The 22,423-nt window shown below is 38.7% G+C and overlaps 1 protein-coding gene across 1 annotated transcript; it reads right to left on the bottom strand.

Moving 5' to 3' along the window:
• Positions 1-1,073: 1,073 nt before the first annotated feature.
• On the bottom strand, positions 1,074-22,241 carry slc25a36.L (solute carrier family 25 (pyrimidine nucleotide carrier), member 36 L homeolog). The gene is given in 2 exon segments (NM_001171958.1): positions 1,074-2,490; positions 21,837-22,241. Coding segments are annotated over 2 exon segments (216 nt in total). The 5' UTR covers positions 21,878-22,241; the 3' UTR covers positions 1,074-2,315.
• Between the last annotated feature and the right edge of the window lie 182 nt (positions 22,242-22,423).

The raw sequence follows: 22,423 nt of genomic DNA, 5'->3' as shown, positions 1-22,423 counted from the left end.
TTTCAAATGGCCCCACATCTTTTATATAGTAAACTCTCTTTAGCTTGATCTTCTTTACCTCTTGTATTGGCTATAGATTGTTTTCTTGTACAATTAATGCATACAACTATTTATTGTGCAACGCTGCAGAATATGCTGGGGTTTTATAAATACATTATAATAATACAAAGTCTGCTATCTTGTACAGCCTAAGCATAGTCCTTTATGGAATATGGAACTTTATAGAACTGAAAGAAAGAAAGAAACAAAAAAAAAAAAAAACATTGGAGGTCTTCGGTTACATAAAAATTCTTTAATTTGGCCTCCATTAGGAGAGAGAGAATATTGTGACAATGTCCAATTAAGACTTTCCAGAATATTGCGAATAACAAATAGCTATTATAAGCATTGGAGGTTGAAGTATAAATAAAGATATTGGAATGTGACAGTAAAGTGATACCTAGCATCCCAAAAACTTTTGCAGGTCTGGTGTAGCACATAAATGTTAATCATCCTTTTTGTTCCAGGTGGTCATCAAGACCACCCACAATTTCTTAATTCCTTAGGGGCTAAAAAGAACCTAAACCCCTATCCTTGTGGTCCTCCAGCAATCTTTTTGGGTAGTTGGCTGGAGGAATAAAAAAGGGATAAAGAAGGAGGATGGTGGAAGAGTCTGGCCTTGGTGCTGAAACTGGAGAAAAGGACGACTGCAGGCTACAAAAGAACTCCCTGAAGACAGACCTTAATGTGACCCCATTGCAAGTTGTCTTCTAATTTATTGGATGCCCCCTGCACTTTCTGTTTTCAATTACATTCTTGCAATAGCTCTGTTTATATCACAATGGGATTATCTGAGTGTATTTCTCAACACCCATTAGATTGATGCCCCTCACAATTTAGTTCCAGGTTTCCCAGGCTCCTCTGCCAATAACATGGAGGGTTCCTACGCTTGCCTCATCAAGTGGGCAGTTATGTGTATGCTCTGTGATCTATGCCAGATAAGAGTTACAACTACATCTCCGCACATGGCCGATTCATTCAAAATCATCCCCAAATATGGGCAATTCATTCAAAATGGCAAAATTGGCAAGTTGTTCCTTTGTGTACTATACATTTATTTGCAGGACAAACACAAAAAGTATACAGTTTTTTTTTTACACACACTTAATTAAAACACAAAAAAGAGGGGGGTGTTAAATGTTTATCACAGGAGAAGTTTTCACTATTTCTTCTGGTTACTGTTAAACCTGGCATTATGAAGAAATATATTACATTTTATGTAGACTTTATGTTTGTGCATTTTTTGTTAGCAGAAAAGGAAAAGGGCAGAAGGCAGCTGGAAACTTCCTATGAGCCGAGCAACCACGCATTATGTGCTCATATCATGCTCATTCTAATTATTCCTAATCAGCCTGAAAAACAAACCTTTCAGCAGATCAGAGAAGGCCACAAACATTTACAGATGACTGAACTGAATATGTATATCACACATGAAGCCCAGCCTGAAATGGGTCAATGGTAACAGCTAACCACTCAGGAAGTCATTTATTGCAGAGCCAGCCAGCATGAACTAAGAGGCAGTGGCAAGTTATTTTTCATCCTTCCCGGCTTGTAGAAAGGATACTCAATCCAATGTTACTATTAAAGGAAGTGTAGAATAAAGATATTTAAATATTTAATATTTAAAAGTGCCAATTTTTACTACAGCTTTAGTTGTGGGTCTGTGCGTCATTTTTTATGACTCCAACATGATAGCTAATAACAGATAAATAGAAAGACCTGTGCTAGAGAGCCATGCCACACAATATTTTAAAATGTTAAAAATGGGAGCATGAATAAGTAATTATTTTCTTTTGCTTTATTTTTCCAAAGTGTTACTGACTGCTTGCAGTTTTAGCCTTGATAAGTCTTCCTGGAGTGCTAGAACAGCCTTATACGAAATCTGCGGGAAGAAGGGTCTAGTGGTCCAGAAGGGCATGACCAGAAACAATTGAAAGAAGGTTGGTGGTCAGTACTTGGAAAATTGAGAAATATTATGTCCAATTCCTTATAGTTGCTCTGTGCTGCAATTCAATTTTATGAATAATCCAAAGGCAAAAAGTTCACTCGATAAAGGATATTGACCCGAAACATGTAGTGTTACCACAACCTGGAATAACGTTTTTGCAGTCAATCTGCTGGAGTTTTTTTTTTTTTTGCCTTTAGATTGTTCAGTGAAAAACATTTATTAACAGGGCACCATGAAAAATAAAATCTCCAGAAAACAGCACAATCATAGCTGGGCACTAATCCAAAGGGTACAATTTCTCTTCTTATCAAGTAGGTTTCTTTTGTTCTTACTTGAGGCAGTGTAGTGGTCCTGGTGATACTCTTGCCACTCTGTTAACACTGGCACCATTAACAGTGTTCAGCTGGACTTCAGAGATGTACAGAGTCACGGATGACGACTGTAGTCTGGTCTTTACAACTTCCAATGGGCAGGTCAAAATTGCACCAACAGTGCCTCCACATCTATGGTAGAATAAGACAAAAAGGAAATTACTAGAGCTTGTAGATACAAATGGCAAGAATCTAAAATGCAACTTAAGTTATGTTTTTTTCTACTGTAGAATATTTAGGGGGTTATTTATTAAAGGTCCAGTTTGTGAGGTTTTTTTTTTGTACCTCAAATAAACTCACAATTTGAACAAAGTTGAATGTTTGCTTATTTATGAATACATTTTTGGAATGAAAAAAAGAAACTTGTATTTATCGAGTTTTCAAGTGTAAAGCAGCGTAAAACACACGAAAATCAGGAAGGCAAAAAACATCTTCAAATTATTAAAGGGACCTCTGTTATGGACTTTTACATGAATTCGACAGGTTTTAGCTGGAGTATTTTTGGATTTGGACTTTAAGCAACTTCGGGGCATAATAAACTCAATTATTTTGGGAAAACAAAACTCCACCTTTAATAAATAACCCCCTTAATTTCCAAGCTTTCAGTGTAATGCTACTGTTCAAATGAATGCTCCATAAATAGTACAAAGCCTCCAAAATTGAAAAATGCTCTGAATTACAATCAATGAATTGGTCTGAATTGGCCAAAATGGTAAGGATACAGGAAAATCCATTAGCCAGTGGTTTTGAGCAATAATCATCTGACTTTTAGTTGCAGATACTTACCTAAAGAATGAATTAATTCGGAGAGGGAAAAATGCTCAGGTAACAAACGGGAAGAATCTTCCCGGGTGCAAATAACTGTACCTTTTTATTCTGGGACACCCTTTCATCCTTTTCCTGTTTGCTGACCCAAAACTTTAATTACTCTCCATGTTCAATTCTCTCTCCCAAGCTCCATTATCACCACTCTACTTCTTCACTTTTTTTTGGCCTAAACCAATGTTGTCACCACTAAGCAATTAGCCAACTGCCCAACTTAGATGTTATATTCTTTTCAAACAAAGAAGTGTGATTCTAGGGCAACTTTCCCAAAATACATAAATTACAAATTTGGGTACAGCCCCACCTGGGCTGCCACATCAGGGGCCCCCAAACCCCCTCTGTCAAATTGAGTGCCCGCCTCCTCGATCCACAGGGTCCCTGAACCCCCCTCGGCCCAATCTGACCCTGTATTTGTACATGTAATTGCTATTGAAAGCTGTATTTGTTCTCTGTACTCCTTATTCTGACTCTAGGAACAATGTTTTGAGTGTTGGCCATAAGCAGTTTATCAACCAATGCTTGGCTTCAATTAACACTGCAAGTTGCAGAAAGAGAACAGGCACAGTCAAAGCCAGGTACAGCTCCTTTGGCTGAATGGATAAAGATCTCATCCAACTAATACAGAGAAGTGCAATAAAGCAGAAGTGACATTGGTCCGTTTTTTTCCAGATCAATGAGTTTAACGGCCCAGCAGAGAGCGAGGGTTGCTCCTTATGGCTTGTGATACAAGGTTCTGTAATAAAAGTGTTTCCATTGCTAATCAGATCAGAAAGACTTTGCTGGGAAAGCCAAGCAACATTTAACACATCAAGTATAATATATAAGACCATTAAACAAAATGCAGAGGAAAAAAGAAACCCAGTAATCAAAATGGAAAATCATATACTGCTCAGCAACCAGGTAGATGCAGAAGAGATTTCATGGAGATTTTTTAAGGGGTATTGTGGCACATTTTTGCATTCACTAGAGCATGCTATACTATTTTGCAGGGATGTGTTTTTTTTTAAATATCGGTGTATATATACAGTTAATCCTGTTGGTGGCATGGGAACCCAACTGAAATGGGCCTTAGAAGACAGGTAACACATATATATTATATAATCACTCACAACAGTGCAATGACTGACTTGCAGAATAACACTGCTGTGGCAAGCTGTTGTGTGAAGGTTTCTGAGAATAGATTTTCTTCTGTGCTTTGGCCCATGGGGGCTACATTAATAAGGATTTTTTTAAGGCTATGAGAAAGTCAACAGGAACAGCCCAGGGAACCAAGAGAATATATTTTTGATAAAGTAGTAATAGAAGACTAAATATAACATAATATCTTGGCATTGGGCCCAGGTGGCTCAAAACAGGTGGTTAGGGTCAAGGAGAATGTACCCTTGCTGCAGTGTTCATCAGATGAATGCCAAAAAGTTAAGATGGATCAATGAGAAATATTGCCTCCAGATATACATGAAAAATTATGAGGCGTAGCCCTACAGCCAATGTGAAACTGGAAAGACCCAATACTGGTGACCACGTGCAGATAACTCAACAGGTATGAATGAAGACTGCAATGCCAACCATGTGTTTCTACAAACATATTCACTAAAGATGGCTGTTCGCTAGACATCTCATCCGCAGGGGCAACGCCAATTTACAAACAATTCTCTAGCAAAAGAGACCATCACTAGCACAGTTTCGCACCCTTTTACTCATGTGAACGCCCGTTACCCCGCAAATTCACTAAAGTGTGAATTTTACAGAACATTACCTCTTTCGCCAGAGTTTCCTTCGCCACCTTAGACCAGGCGAACTGATAAAATGAAGCTACATCCTCCTCAATCTTATGTCAGTGACATCATATCCTGTATGCCAGAAAGTCATAACAGTTGTAAAAAACACTGGCGTCTTTTCATTTTTTAAAGCGGCCTTCAAAAGTCCTACCTATTAAACATTTTTGTGTTAAACAATTTTATTAAAACAATGTGAGGGACATAAATGGTACTGGGGGGCCCATAGGTATTTTACAGTAACAATAGTTGCACAGTGTTTTCTAGTGGATAACAAAAAACAAGTGTCATAAATAACAGCACTTCACATTTAATTCACAGGCATACTGCCACAGAGGGTAATTTGATAAGGTCTAATTAGAGAAATAGGGAGGTTAACTGACTGTTATTTATAGTCAAATGTAAAACTGGACAGCAGAACCGTGACTATGCTCCAGGCAAGAGCACAAGAAAAAAAGAACGTACACAGAATTACATCGCCCTTTTAGCACGATAAATGTAAAATACAAATATGGAATCTAGAATTCCGAAGCTTGTTATTTAGAAAGCTCCAAGCAACATGTTTATTCCAGATTGTGGCTGAAACATATCACAGGATAGATGGTCTCATTTGTGCTCTCTTTGTAACAGCCTTCTGAATTATTCAGAATTAACCGACACGCAGTGCCAAGGTACCTCTGACAAAGAATGAACAAAGTGTTATAATTAGGCAGCACACAAACGCATTGGGAATGCAGTACCCCAGAGTTTTTAACATCCCCAGTGCCAAGGGAGACATCATCATGCTGGCACCAATAAAGGGCAGCAATGGGGAGGAGAAAGGCAACAATTGGAAAAGATGTTGCACAATAAAGAAATATATATATATATATATATATATATATATTTACATTTTCCTTCATATTTTTAGCAAAACATATTTGCACTGAGCAATTTGCAAAGATACACACTTTTCTTCAAAGGAGAAGGAAAGCTACCAAGTCAGTTTATTGCCAATAGATTAGCCTCAACAGTGCAAGCTAGAATGCCATTTTTATTCTTTTGAATGCTTTTTCATACCCGAGTAAACCACTCTAGATACTGTCTCTGTTTGTTTAGGACAGCAGCTGCCATATTAGCTTGCTGTGACACCACTTCTTGCCACGAGTCTCTCCCTGTTTAATCATAGCTCTAAGCTCAGGAGGGAGGGGGAGAGAAACAAACGGAGCATGCTCAAGCCCAAGCCCTGGAGGTTTAAGCTTAAAACAGGACGTCTGATACATAAATCCATGTATACACAATAGAAAGTAAGAAATGTGGTGTTTCTTTTGACAGAGGACTGAGCAGCATGAGGGTTTACTAGTGTATTCATATAGACCTTTCTGATAAAGCTTAATTAGTTTTAATCTTTCCTTCTTTAAAGGACAAGAAAACCCTGCTTTAGATGCACGCTTACCATCTTTTTTTCCAAAATTTCCCTATCTGCTTTCCAGGATTTGCAATTTATGCTAAAGTTGTGGCCTGATGCCTATGCAGAACAAAGAAGCAAAGTCTGCTCATATGTAGAAGGATTTCGGAGACTCCAGAGACATGATTATTATTGGGCAGGGGAGTCAATAACTTGTTGGGACAGCAGGTGGGGTTATGCACAAGATAGGCGCAGGAGATGTAGATATCATGTACAAAACAATAATGGTGAATCTGAGCTGCTGTTATGACATGATTTTATTGTGAGGGATTAAAGATAAAGTAAAGCATTGTTTGGAAAAAAAAACACCCAAAAAGCAGTTTGATAAGGGCAATGTTACACCCTTTGAGGAACATTGGGGGGCTTTCCTTGGCTTTAGATATTTGCATTTACTGTCAAAGTAAAAGGAAAGCCTTTACCACATGACTTTACTATGTTAAAGGGAAACCTTTGCTTTACTTAATCATTACCTTTTTTTCCCAAAATACTTTTTATTTATTGTTCGGTATCATTTCATATGTTAAAGGGGTTGCTCACCTTTGAGATAACTTTTAATATGATGTAGAGTTTGATATAATGAGACAATATACAATTGGTTTTCATTTTTTATTATTTAAGGTTTTTGAGTTATTTAGCTTTATATTCAGCAGCTCTTCAATTCGCATTTTAAGCATTCAGGTCCAAATTACCCTAGCAACCATGCATTGATTTGAATAAGAAACTGGAATATGAATAGGAGAGGCCTGAATAGAAAGAGGAGTAATAAAAAGTAGCAATAACAATACATTTGTATTAGGGATGCACTGAATCCAGAATTCGGTTCGGCCAAGATTCGCCTTTCATGGCAGGATTTGGATATGCCTGAATTCAAGTGCCTGGCCAATCTGAATCCAAAAAAATGACCATGTGCTGGGCGCTAGGTTATCATTCCCCATTTTCCTTAATTTACATATGCAAATTAGGGATCGGTTTCGGTTCGGTATTTCGGCTGAATCTTTGCAAAGGGTTTGGGATTGGCACGAACCATAAAATTGTGGATTCGACGCATCCCTAGTTTGTATTTTTAGTTTTAAGACAATACAGGCATGGCATCAGTTATGTGGAAGCCTGTTACCAGAAATCTCCAAATTACAGAAAGGCCATCTCCCATAGACTCCATTTTAGCCAAATAATCCACATTTTTAAAAATGATTTCCTTTTTCTCTGTAATAATACAACAGTACCTTGTACTTGATCCCAACTAAGATATAATTAATCCTTATTGGAAGCAAAACCAGCCGATTGGGTTTACTTAATGGTTACATATTTCTTTTAGTAGTTATAAAGATACAAATTACGGAAAGATCCATTATCCGGAAACCCCAGGCACCAAGCATTCTGGACAACAGGTCACATACCTGTATTACTATTTAAAATGTTCTATAAACGTAACTCTTGCAGCGTTCTTGTGCCAAGGATATGCCATTAGTTCTAAGGAAGAAGACTGGAGCAGTAAGTGGTCAGCAAATAACCTAGGACTGTCTATTCCTATGACTATTTTGAATATACAGCCTTTGATTATGATTCTATTAGTCTCTGAGAACACAATTTATCAGTCAATAGTTCATCCTCCTTATTAAAGAAAATGTGTCTCCTCCACGGGAGTATTTCGTTCTGTGTGTAAATATTACTAAGAATATAACAAAATACATATTAAAAACAGTTAATTATATACACCAACATCTTTTTTGCTAAGAAGAGTGTACCATGCAGTAGCAAAGGAATAAAAAGTACCCTTACTGCTGTATTCGACTTCAAATCTACAGTGCTACGCAATTTGTTGGCGCTATATAAATACATGTTAATAATAACTCCTTAGATCTGTGTGGAATAAACGCTAAACATTTGACACTCCGTGTTTTAGCTCAGTGCTTATTCTAATCCTGGTCACTTGCAGTTCTATCACATCACTATTCCAGCTTTATCAAGTCTTTCTCTATTATCGTTTACTAGAAAGAAAATTATTTGTTTGTTATACTATTTTAATTTACCCCGCATAAAGGGAATATGAATATGACATTGTTGGAAACTACAAATTACCAGTCCACCTCTTACATTTTACTGGATGAACTGGTAGGAGGGGAAGCAATGAAAAAAAAAAGCTGTTTTCCCAAGTCTACTTCACACAGAAGAAACATTGTCCATTCAAATATATTTAACCCCACAGTGTTATATTATTAAAAGAAATAAACCATAATCCACTGGGTGTCTTCTTATGAGAAACTGGGCTAAAAATGGCTAGCATGCCCTTAAAGGAACAGTAACACCAAACGTGTATCAAAGCAACTAAAATACAATGTACTGTTACTCTGCAATAGTAAAAGCTGTGTGTTTGCTTCAGAAACACTACTATAGTTTATATAAATAAGCTGCTGTGTAGCCACAGGGGCAGCTATTCAAGCTGGAAAACAGAAGAAAAGGCACAAGTTACACAACACATAACAGGTAACTTTGTCCAATACAATGGTGTTTTATCTGTTATCTGCTATGTAACCTGTGCCTTTTCTACTTTTTCCAGCTTGAATGGCTGCCCCCCTAACTACACAACTAAACTATAATAGTCTTTCTGAGGCAAAAACACGGCTTTTACTAGTGCATGCCAACATTGTATTATATTTAAAACTCTTTCATTTGTTGGTGTTGTTGTTCCTTTACTGTACCAATAAATAAAACCCATGTAATAGGGCTTATCACATACGCAGTGAGAGGGGTAGTTTACCTTTCAGTGAGAATCGGCTCTAGATTACTGTCAGGTTCATACTGTGTGAAGTGCAGCCCACTTACAGTACAACAGAAATCACTGTCTGCCATTAACCCTAAAGCAACATTATGGCTTTGTAAATACTGTAGAGAAATGTAAACTTTATTATCAAGAACAATATCAGTTTATCAGGCCACTGGCAATGTAGAGTAACAGAACTTGGCATAAACTTTGTACCTGGCAAAGTAAATCCCCAGTGGGAGCCCCATTAAAAATCAGACGTGGGCTGTAACAATGTCTCTAATGAGTGAAGTGTGTAGAGCAGCGCGTTGGCCAGTGTGCCCATTAGCAAACAGTTTTCACACAAACACTATGGGAATGGAGCACCATGGCCTCATTGAAAGACAGACGCTCTTTTGTGTGGCCAGTTTTGGCAGCCAGGAGTGATGTGTCCAAGGAATAAAAGAAAATAATCCTCTCTACCCAAGCAAGTAATAGGGTCTCAGTAGAAATTAAACAACTCCATTAGTCTGCTCAGTAGTTGATGTACTGTATACTATGGTATTCAAAGAAAACTTGCAGTTGGTCCTCATTTTAAAAATATTGCCCTTTTTTTTAGTTTTTTGTTAGGCAACTATCCAGGTTGATCTTTGCTTTACTTGTATGCGCAATGAGGAGCTCGCCGTTACACTCTCCCAGGAGTCCTTTGCGGGTTCCCGGCCACTCCCACTCAGCAAAGCAGTGCTCAACATATATAACAGCTTTTAATGGATGAAATAAAGAGATGATGTAATACAAAATGTGAGAGACTGCAGTTAATCCTGGACAGAGAGTACGTTATCACTGTCCAGCTTGAAACTGCTCTTTGGTTGTTAGAGCTTAAGAGGGTAGTCCATTTTTAACTTTTACTATGGATCCGACCACTTGGATGTTGCTCCCAGGGGACTCAAAGCAGGTATTTATTTTTGAATTTCAGGCTTGGAGGCAAGTTCTAGTTGCATAAAAAACAGGTGTACTGCCAAACAGTAACCCCTAGCTACCAACTTTTTGCATACTTGTTTTGCTCCACAAACCTTTTTACATTTGAAAGTGGATCATGTGTAAAAAATGTTGGGGTCCACCACTATAGTGTGTCCAATTCCTGGCAGATTGTCTTAGACAATCACTGCATACATTATACTAAAAATTAATTAAAACTAACCTGGCAGCAGTTGGGAAGCCAAGATGGAACATGAAACATAGAAGACCTGAATAAAAATGAGGAATACAAAATTATAAACACAGAATCTGTCTTTCAGGGCCTCCATGTAGCACAGTGAAAGTACACATGGGTTCTGCCTTTTGTGCACATGCTCCAGCTCGCGGATAGCAGGGCAAGTGCACCATGGCACAATGCAAGCCAAAGAACAAGCTCAACACCCAGGAAGTCCATGTTAGTGTCTGGGGTAATGGGTGGGTGCATATCAACACCCGCCGGGATTTTAGAGTTATCTTACAGTCAACTCAACAAAGTCATAGCACTATTTGGCCTAGCTGAACAGAGATGCTCCCTACGCACAAAACTACTTCTATAAGTAAAAACTCTGCTTACTTCCAAACAACAACAACGATTCTGAAAAGAATTCACTGCTGCATATATTCTTTCCAAACCAAGAGAGCAAAACTTCTGCAACATGTCAACATGAAGGGGGGTTATTTATCTAATTTTTTTATTAAACCAAGCTCGACCAAACTCCCAACCATGATCTTAATTTGTATATTAATAAATTTGGTGCGGGAAAAGACCCTTTACAAATTTTTCAGATTTCACGGCAAAATCACTAGATTTTGTCAGGTGATCACATGAAACCCCCTGAATTTTTCAGATTATTGGCCGAAACCCAGCGCAGACTACGATATATTCAAATTGTAAAAGGGACATCTGCTATCTACATGACCGTGGCTGCTTTGAGATAGTGGATTTTTAGATTCGGACTATTAGCAGCTTCAGGGTATAATAAATCTTGAGATTTTTTTTTTCCATATAAAAACTCAAGTTTTCCTCCCAAAAAACCTTGACCAGAAAAAGAAAAAAAAAAATATTGAGGTTTCAAAGCTCAACGAGGGCATCAGAAACCTTAACTAGTGTGCCGAGTCAGCAGATAAAAATCATTAGTTGATCTCATCTTGCTTTATTCACAATACAAGACTGCACAAGTACACACTCTCAGGCAGATGATCAAAGTGCTAAAGGCTTTGTACAAAGGAATAATAAATATTTAATCTGTTAATCACATGGATGCAAAACATAATAACTACAGCAAAACACAGGGTCACACAGAAGCTGTTCATCGGCTTTTCTCTATCTGCATTTATTTTTTAACACAAAAATGGGGGGTGCGCTTTCATCTGGTAATTCTTACAAGGACATGGACAGCATGGTGTCAGCCTGTGGAGCACACATGGAGTGGATTTCAGTGTGAACATGCATACTCTTATGTTTTCATACTGAAATCCAACCCATGTTTGCGCTCACAGGCTGACACTCTATAAAATGCAGTTGGAAAAAGTCTATGAACAGTCCTGTGTGCTTATACCCTAATGCAATAAATATCCATATGCACCACATCATTATACATTTAGCTCAAAATAACCAGGTGGGTGGTAAATGGTTAAAATTCAACCTTAACCAACGTTAAAAAAAACCCTACCATACACAGACCCCCCCCCCCTTCTCCCCCAGCCAGTGTTACCCCAGGCTAATGCTCCTAGCATTTTAACTTACCCTTTAATTTACCCCTCGGTGCAGATTCAGGCATCAGAGGTCACGGGCGCCATCTTCAACTGCTTCGGTAATCTTCGGACTGAGATCGGCTCTTTGACAATTTTTGAGAGTTTCGGCGCATGGACAGTTGTCGCAAAACAGAAAATTTCTCCAACTGCGCATGCGCCGCCACGCTGGTCTCATTCCGAAGAGAAGAAGATGGCACCTGTGAACTCTGATGCCTGAATCTGCACCAAGGAGTAAGTAAAACGTTAGGGGCATTTGCCCGGGGTAACATTTAGGCTGGGGGGAGGGGGGTCAGTGTAGGGTAAGAGGGTAGGGTTTTTTAACGTTAGTGTTAAATTCTCCTCTAAGCATCTTCCAATGCTAAAATCGCTTACTTTTCTATGCCGCTCATAATACTATTTAAAGGAAAGTGCCCTGGAAGATGCACACAGAGTGGCAATAAGCAGACGTGTGTTTCTGCTCCTTGTGAGCCTTCCTTAAAATATACAAATAGGCTGCTGCCTGCTTGCTGTGATTGTGATTTCCAAGACTAAAAAAAACAAGATCGAAATAATTTATATAGTTTGATTAAAGTTTATTTTGCTTGACTACCTTCCAAAAATTGGATTTGGAATTGTTTCTTAGGGTGACAGGTCCCCTTTAACAAGACAGCAGCTAAACTCAAAACTTTAGAAAGAAAATGTTAAAGAAATTAAAAACAATGAAGACTAATTAGAGTTTGTTTAAAAAGGGGAATGTCCTCTTTAAAAGTCAAGTCCATAGTAATAATTTTACACTTGAAACTGTACATTAAGCAAAGCCTATTGTTGTGAAGGTGACTTACATGTAACTGTGGTGCATAATTATAAACAAAACAGAAGATGTACTACGTTATGATTATCCGACAGCCTGTCCTTTATGTCATTGGGTGTCTTTCTAAAGAAGGTGAATATTTTGCTTTTAGACAACAACATGGAGCTGGGTAACCAAGTCAAACTACATTCCTTCCTATGCATATCCATAGAACTCCTCTGCTTGCCATGACCCTTCGCCTACTTGTGAGCGGCTCCCAGCCAAGAATGTGTAATAGGTTAGATGAGAAGTATATCCACGCAAACATTAACTGCAGTCCATACTCAGTCACATCCAATTGCATGGAAATTCATTCCTAATTCTTGAGTTCTATAATGTGAGGTTTTCTGTTGTAACCAGTCATTTATGAAAATATTATCTGTGCCAAGTAGGTCACTAAACCAGTTCCCAACAGATCGGGTGGCAAACAAATGTAGCAAGTTTTTTATGTATTAAATGTGAAGATATGAAAAAGATAATACACCATCTTGTTGTACTATAAGGGGCCCATTTACTTAGCTCGAGTGAATGAATAGAGGAAAAAAACTTCGAATTTCAAATGTTTTTTTTCGGCTACTTCGACCATCGAATGGGCTCCTTCGGCCTCGACATTCGACTTCAAATCGAACGATTCGAACTAAAAATCGTTCGACTATTCGATAGTCGAAGTACTGTCTCTTTAAGAAAAAACTTCGATCCCCTAGTTCGCCACCTAAAAGCTACCGAAGTCAATGTCCGAAAGTCCCCATAGGCTTCCTAAGCATTTTTTGGTCTAACAAAAATCATTCGATCGATGGATTAAAATCCTTCGAATCGATTGAACTAATATCGTTAAATCCTTCAACTTCGATATTCGAAGTCGAAGGATTTACCTTCGACAGTCTAAAATATCGAGGGTTAATTAACCCTCTCGATATTCGACCTTAAGTAAATTTGCCCCTAAATGTTGTATAGCAACCAGGCAGCAGCTTGGAAGAATGGGGGGGGGGATCAAGAAGAGAGGGCGAAAACAGAAATTTAAGCAATTAAAAACAAGAATAATATAGTTGGACCTTCACAGTCTACTTGTTAATGCTGGGGTTAATGACCCAGACAGCATTTTTTGTTAAAGGCTCAACTTGGGTAGAAAAGCTTTTTTTGGGGATCTATAGGTCTCGTGTAGGATTCCCTTTAAGGGGTTGTTCACCTTCCAACACTTTTTTCATTTCAGTTGGTTTCAGACAGTTCACCAGGAATAAAGACTTTTTATTATTACTTCCTATTTTCTATTTGTGACGACTTTTCTAATATTGAAGTATAAAGTGTAATTTTTCACCTTCTAAAGCAGCTCTGGGAGGGGGGGTAGGTCGCAACCCTGTAAACTGTTCTAAATGGATACATTTAGTTGATACATTTCTTATCTTTGTCCCTGCTGAGCAGAATTCCTGAGTTTCATTAAAGGCAGCTGAATTGATACAATAGTTGCTAATACGCCACAGATACTGTTGAGAAATATATCCATAAAAAGTCGGGCAGATGTGGATTGGGCAGGTTTAAAAATCCCCTTGGATCGAGGACCACATCGGCATGTTGATACAGTCCTCAATCCGACCGCCCGTATTCTACTTGTCATCCAATCGTTTGGCCCTATGGCCTACGATCGGATCAACCCAATATCGCAGACCTCAAGGTAGGCATATCAGAGAGAGATCCGCTCATTTGGCAACCTCGCCAAATGAGTGGATCTCTGTATGAATGGCCAGCTTTACTAAACTGCTACTGGGAAACTCCAGAATAAAAATGTAATCTAAAATCCTTATTTAAAAGAAAAAAAGGTGTTCACACGTTGATCTACCCATTTAAGAATGCTGTACAAAGAAACCTATACCCCAATTGTAAGACACTCCATAAGAATGTCTTGGTGCTGGCAAAATCTGTATTGACTGTATTGGCAGAAAGTAAACAATTTCCCTTACACTACCAAAATATCCATCTCAGAGAATACACAAAAATTGCACATCCATGTTATAAACTAAAGGTGGTTGAATCATCAGGTGTACTTTTTCCCCCAAGGCTTCTTCATGTTGGCTTTAATTTGCTGTATAAATAATGACATAAAATGTGTGCCTATGTTTTCTTGAGACTTTATTGTTAGGACTAGGTTATACAAAAAAGCACTTTGATTTGTCTTGGCACTGTAATAGGATGGGGCCTTTCTAAGTCAGTTTAGCAAATTGACCCAGTAAACTGAAAGTGAAGTAATTGTGAAGTTGTACACCATCCCAGCTCACAGAAAGGGACTAATATCAGAACAACCATTCATTGGGAGTTAGACAATTTAGGTTTCCACAGGCAAGCAGCCACATACAAACCTAACAAGTGCACAATGCCCAGCATAAGATAGAATGATGTATAGGTCACCACCAACAGATTATGGAGCAGAGGAAACACCTGGGGCTGATTTACTAAAGGGCTAAGTGACTAAAGCTGGTGAAGATTTGCCAGCGCTAGCGTTTTCAGGGACATCGCCAATTTACTAATGGGCATAGGCGTCACTTCGCTAGCAATAGAGACAGACGCTATCGCTCATTTGCGCTCCATCGGCATGCGAATTTTCGCTCTGGTGAAAGGACGCAAATTCACTAAAATGTGGATTTTACTGAATGTTACCGCTTTCGCCAGACTTGACTTCGCCAGCTCAGACCAGTTGAAGTGCATTGGAGTGCATAGATCTTCCTCAAAACGCTGGCGTCTTTTAGTTTTTTCAGACTGATAGCCTGCAAAAGTTCTTAAAAAATATTTGGGGTAACCGGGTTCCCCCATACATTTTCTAACATATGGCACATAAACTATACAGCGGGCTTATGTGTAAGGCATTATAACAACTCTATTTTCTTTATTAAGGTTCCCTGGACTTGTGCAATGTAATGTGTTTGCTGCAACATATACGTCCATTCAACTTTATAATTTCCCGGGGTATGCAAATTAGCCTGAGCAGACCTCTAACGATGTTGCGCTAGGCATAATTGAACGCTAGTGCATCTTCGCTTTGGTTGCCAAATTCGCCAGTGTTCGGCGCCCTGGTCACAACTTCGCATTTTAGTAAAGTAGCGTTGTCTGAGAGAATTTTCACCTGGCGAAGTGTAGCGATGGGTGCAAAGCCGTCGCTGGCGAATTTTCGCATGTTAGTAAATTTCCCCCCTGCTCTGGAGAGATCAATCATGCTTCATTGTCTTAGGTGGATATCAGAAAAGAGCTGCCTGTGTAATTCTGACAGTAATATTTGGAATAATGGTCTGGGCAGTTTTTCAGTGCCTATGATATGGTCCAGTGAAGGCAAACCTTAATGCTACATAACATATGACATTCTTGACAATTCAATGCTTCCTGTTTGAGGCAACAGTTTAGGGTAGGTCCTTTCCTGTTTCAGCACAATATTGACCCGATGAAGAAGAGTTTTATTGTGGAATGAATTGGAACAATGAATGGGAGCCAAGATGAATGGAAACAAATCCAACCCACAATGTTCCAATATGTAGAAGTCTCCTCTCATAGGGAGAGGCTACAGTGAAAAAAGGAAGGACCAAAATCATATTAATAATGCCAAGTTAAAAAAAAAAAAGATGTTGGACAGGCAGGTGTAGGTCGAATGCTTTGTCCAGATAGTACAAGTCCTTATATGTAAGAGGGCAGATTTGAAAAAAGGGAGTACCTGGATTTTCACAACAATTTCGTAAAAAATAAATTTCGCTGGCCAGAGAGATCATGGACAGATGCAAACAAACGCAAAACAACCGTTTAAATGAAAATAAAAATATGTAAGCACACAAGGCCTCAGAAAATACAATACACCATAAACAAAAAATATATAAATGGGAGACGCAGGGTGTTTCTGCTTCACAGCACCATCTTTCTTATGGCACATAGTAATTATGGGGTGTCATGTTCACAAGGCTAGATCCTCAAACAGAAGAGGAAAAAGGATTCTTCATCCAGTAATACTATCCTTAATTTATACAGTGGTAAAAATTCTATACAGAATGGTTTATGGTTAACCTGTGAAACGGAAGCTTTGGAAAACAGCTATGTGTAGTTTTAGAATTTATTTTCTCTTTTGCTATACGCGGAAACCTTGTCTTATCCAGGAAATAAGCAGTGCAAAGAATTAAAAATCAGTCCTTACATGATTGCCTTTCCATTTTTACTAGCAAATATAACAATATCCTGTAATCGACAATAATGTGGCTTGATTCATGGTTATTACAACACGTGTCAGGGCAATGCCCTTGTAGTAGTAGTAGATTGTTGCCAATATCAACAGATCGCCAAGTTATACCTTCCTACCTTTCATTTTCATGGTTTCTACTGCCAGAAAAGGTAAAAAGGTATGCAGAACAAGTTGACGTGAATCCTGGCAGGAAAGCATAGCTTGGCAAGCCACAAGATTTAAGGAAATAAATCACATTTATCACAATTTAGCTGTATAATGAAGAGCAAATGAATGTATAAAGCATCCAATAATTAACAGGTACTGCAACAAAAAGGAAGCAGGTGCATCCAAGGGCAAAAAAAAAATCATAATCTTAGAGAACACTTCATTTAGCCATCAGTCATCAGAACAAAGCCATCAGTCAAGGCTGCTAAATATGTGTTCTCCAGTAACTATAGCTCCAAGCACCCATGGTCGTTAGGCTGGCAACATTGGCCAATGCACAAATCTGGCAAACAAATAGATCTGGGCTTGAATTGGCAACCCACAAGTTAGGCCAGTCACTACTAAAGCCCAAAGTTTATAGAAGTGTTTCACACTAAGCCACTGTACTAGGTAGAAGGGTTGCATTACATTTGCTAGTATTTGCTATGCTTTTACAAAATATTGGTTGAAGTACACTTCTTTTATTTCTCACACTTTTGCAAAATTCTTCCTGTTTTCTCTCTGGGTTTATACCATGAATTTTTAATCTGAGTCTGGATCCAAAAATGGAACCTCACACGGCTTATTGTGGGTCTCCATTAGCTCCTTCAATACAATGTAATTTGCGGCTACAGCAGAAAACTAATTAAAATCATTAAACACCACTGTAAATTACTTCTCGCGTTACAAATCTGAGGAACATCTTTTATGTTGTTTTTGGTATATGATATTTCAAATGAATAAATATTTACAAAAGTAGCAGTGATACAACCAGAAGAGTAATCAGCATGGCTATATTTTGATACATTGCTGAGTTAGGTTAGGAACCAGAACACTAAATCTTTTAAAATATTTATATTGCCAAGTAAGGTTTGCCTGTAACAGAAAAGCAAGTTCACCAGGTTTGTCTTAGACCCCAGACGTTGGTTCAGATGAAGCATTAACTTATTAGTCGCAGTTATTAGTCATGCACGTATAAACGGAGAAAAAAACATAACTGAACAAATTGGACCACAAGTAACTATATCTTTGTTGCTGTGGTCCATTGTGATCATTTAATGACAGGCATAATTCATCCTTTATGTCTTAATAGTATATACTTGGTAGAGGTTGGTTGCAGCCATTTACATGAAATGAAGGTTAAGTTGTTGTACCGTGTTACAAAGTGGTATAAAGGTGATAACTTTATTGGCTAACTAAGTTACGAAGTTGTTGAGCAATGTGGGTGTTTGCCAATAAATGTATCACCTTTATACTACTTTATTTTTTATTTCAAAAGGGTTGCCCTGTAACATGAAATGAAGCACACTCAAGAGAAAAAAAACTGTACATTATAACAAGTTGTCGCAGTTTGAATTAACGTGCCTTTTTTCTTGTTAGTGCAGTTGTTTTCATAAACTTCTGCTAGTTTAAATATTGCACCAGAGGCACAAACCACAAGCTTATTTGTTGTGATGCTGTAAACTGAGTCATGACTGTTGTGAAAATGTGTAGCATATACATACGGAGTGCCCATGGCTGTACATCTGAAGATGATCTATGGATGTTTAAGTTTGGGTTCAGTTGCTTCATGAGTAAAATATGATGGGGCTATATTTGTGAAGGGCATGCAGCAGTGCCTCCACTTATCGCTATATAAATCCATTGTATATGGTGACCATGAATGAAAACCCAACAAGACCTAGGATTTAGTTGCAGTTGTATGCCACATCCTTGATTGAAAATTCCACCAAGCTGAAATGGATGAACCAGAGAGAAAGTTTATATATTGTAGAGAACAAGAAAATAAGGAGGAAAATACATACCCTTTTCAAACAAAGGCCCTATAATCCCTTACATTTTCCATCTAAAACTTAATTTAGCCAATTTCTTGCATAGAAGCAGAGTTAGTAACTACCCATAAATCAGTCATGGCTGCTAGATTTGGAAAAAGAAGAGAAAGCATGCCAGGGAGTTGAGAACGCTGTGTAACAATTCACCACAAAAGAAAAAAAGTGGGTCTGTTGCGGGATATAGTACCAATAAAAAGCAGCAGCAAAGGCATGAATATCACTGCTGAACAACCCTTCATAAGTAGCTGAAGGGCTGATTGCTACCTGTATGGGCAACGGTTGGATAGGCAATAAGGGCTCTGTTCTGACGCTAAAGTCAAAGACCACTTGAAATTAGAATGCAGTTAGTAAGTCACTTTGTATGTTGATGTTGATTTTTAGCATACGTCGAGTCATCCTTGAAAAAAAGAAAAGTCAAGCAGCAATTTCCCATGTCCACTTATGGTTTAATATATATCCATAAATCGTCCTTTAATGAAATGTTTAAACAGATATGTGAAATAAATGACAGTAACTTGATAAGACAACAAACTGCAGATGCACAGTGAAATAGGATAACTTACTGTATACATAATATACATGGTGCGCTGAGATCACACATCCCAGCATATTTACAAGTATAAATGGTAGGGGCTGTCTGGTAGTTCCTCATACAAAAACAGGATTAAATTACAAATAGGATATATACTTAATGCTGCCAGACATCAAATACGTATTTGAACCCTGTACAGAAGATAGAATTAGAAAGAGCCGTCAGGCCTGCAACAATGAAGAGAAGCTACTACGGCCAGTAATAAGGTAGCACTGAGGCAAGACTCTTGAAGACTATTTCAGAGACATACAGTTAGTTTAGCCCTAAGTTTTCCCAGACATGTATGCTAAAGGTGTTGAAACGCAACTTTACTCTTATCATATTACCATGCATTGCCAGTGTTAAGTTTCAAACTCAACTGTAAGGGCAGGATCATTTAGTTCTAGAATGGGTAGGCCTGCTGGGGAATTATTAATTTTGCATATACTGTCCAAGTACAGATACGTATGAGTATTTATGGAGACTAGAGTGTGGGCTACAATTTTGAGACATAAGTACATTTCTTTTCATTCGAGAAAAGTATACCTTTAACAATATTCAAACAAACTGAAGTAATAGATTGGGGTTTGGATATCGTAACAGAAATATGTAGTGTTTAAATTGGTTATGTAATGGTTTTTTTGCTATACTTATAACTGGCTGGAGGAGGCCAGTACCAATACCTGTCCCCATTACTTCGTATTTTTACATAAATTGCTTATGTAAGAAACCATTCTGGTTAATTACCACCAATTGCTAGGACTATGGGTGTATGTGTGGGGCTCCTCAAAAGAATCAAAACTCCGATTTAACGGCACGAGTGCTGACTCTGTAAAAGAGAAAACCAAGCCATCGGATGGCTTAAAATTTACATCTATAATAAGTCATCAGCAAAGTAAAACTTTGTGGCGAGGCAACAAGCAACCTACTTTGGCCACTCATATCAGCTGTCTAATTGACCAGAATAAGACTGCGAACGGGTTTAGTTCGGGTGTTCAGTTCTGCTGAGACTGCCCAGATTTAGATTTAGCTAAGGACCCTGTAGTGATGAACACGAGATCCGAATCAATAGCCTGTAACGCTGGAATGTCTTTTAAATGTCATAAAATTGTCTTTGATAAAATGTCTAGCTAAAAAGTTACCAACATTGGGTTAACAGTTTGGAACGAAACAAATGTTTTTTCCGGAATTGACGAACATGTTGCCTTTATCATTAGAACGATGCAACCTTCTGCAATGCCTTGTACTATTACAGCCGCAAGCTTTCCTCTATGCTTTACCTGCTTTTCAGGCTCTATGTAATATTTCCCCTGAAGGAAGGAACAGGCGATAACATGGACATAACCTTATACTGCGACAGAGCAAGTTCACATAATATGTACTGTAGCACTATAGCAGCCGTACAACCAAACACAACAGAGAAATGGAAACTGCATAAATGAAGTTTCATTATTTTAAATCTGTGCACATATGCAGCATGTCAGAATACCCATTTAATGTTTACACCAGCACTGCCACACAGCTGCCCTTCTACATCACAAATGGCTATGCATTCTTGCCATGTCAGTTGGGTTAAATCAGCCTAGGATATTAATATAAGACATATATTCACAGGTTTCAGTAGAGCTAGCCTTGCCAGTTCCCTCTTCCCCATATTCTTATGCACATCTCAGAGGACAATATGAACAAGTGTTTTATAAATACAGCTGACGCACTACAAAAAGTTTTTGGAGCCTAATAAAATGTTCATATCTAAGCAGTGCCAGTCAATGCATACTTTGCAGATCCTTCCGTACGCTGCAAGAAATAGAAGCATTAGCTTATGAGAAGTGGATTGAACACCAAAGGGCACCCTCCTCTGGCACTTACAAATACAGGCGGCGAAAAGGATAAGGATTTGTTTTGATATCTATTCTCGGGGAGAATGACATTTTCCTGTTTGACGTACAAACCGTGAAAATCTGGTGCTACAATCATTTAGATTACAATTTTAAATGACACACTCCAGTTTTGCATATGACAGGCACACCATTTTATTGTGCGTTACTGTGACAAATTAAAAGTTCATAGAACTGTTCTTCTGTCAGCGCTGCAAGGCAATTCATGGTGAGTAAGACAGAAAACATGAATGACAGGCATTTAATTCTTTAAAAAAAAATACATTTACAAGGAACTGTGGCCCTAGTTGCTTTTTGAACCAAAACTGCCAGCATGGCCTGGAGCTGGGAGGTGTAGTTCAGCCACAACAGGAGGGCTACTGGTTGGACATTCCTAAATGAAGAAAAGGCACGTACCCTCCAGCAAACAGATGCACCAGGGTGTCTCTCTGGCTCATTCTCTCTCATTCTTGTCCCCTGCAGAAGGGGAGCAGTGGTGTTGGATCCAGTAGAAACACTTCTTCTCCCTGTTACCCTTGCAAAGGATCTAGTGCCCTTCCCCGTCCTTAACAATCTAAGTGGCACCTACACCCCCGGGGTTTGTTACAGTTGCACCAGCAATGCAAATCACCGTGTAGCCCAGGCGCAATAACGTTTAATGAAGAGATCTAGGAAACGGGCGCACACACAGGAGCCGTGTGTCTATAACTAGGCCCGCTGGCACATGCACAGCTGCTGATACAAACCCTCCCTCCCTGTCCTACAGCTCCGGCTCCCTCTGTATATAAATATATATAGGACTAAACATGAAAGGGGCAGTCGGTGAGGGATCCCCCCAAGCCGCACTATCCCACACCCAGTAACACTAATTCTACGTAAAGCTCTGCGCCGCTCCCCCCTGTACCGCCACCGCCTGACTCTCATGAATATGCAGCGTATAGACATAAACACAGATTCCGATTGGCTGGCGTGCCTCAGGCGGAAATGACGACACGCGAATCGGC

The sequence above is a fragment of the Xenopus laevis genome, chromosome 5L (assembly GCF_017654675.1).
Source record: "Xenopus laevis strain J_2021 chromosome 5L, Xenopus_laevis_v10.1, whole genome shotgun sequence".
NCBI lineage: Eukaryota > Metazoa > Chordata > Amphibia > Anura > Pipidae > Xenopus > Xenopus laevis.
The sequence above is the reverse complement of the archived record's forward strand: the minus strand, read 5'-3'. Positions and strand labels throughout refer to the sequence as shown.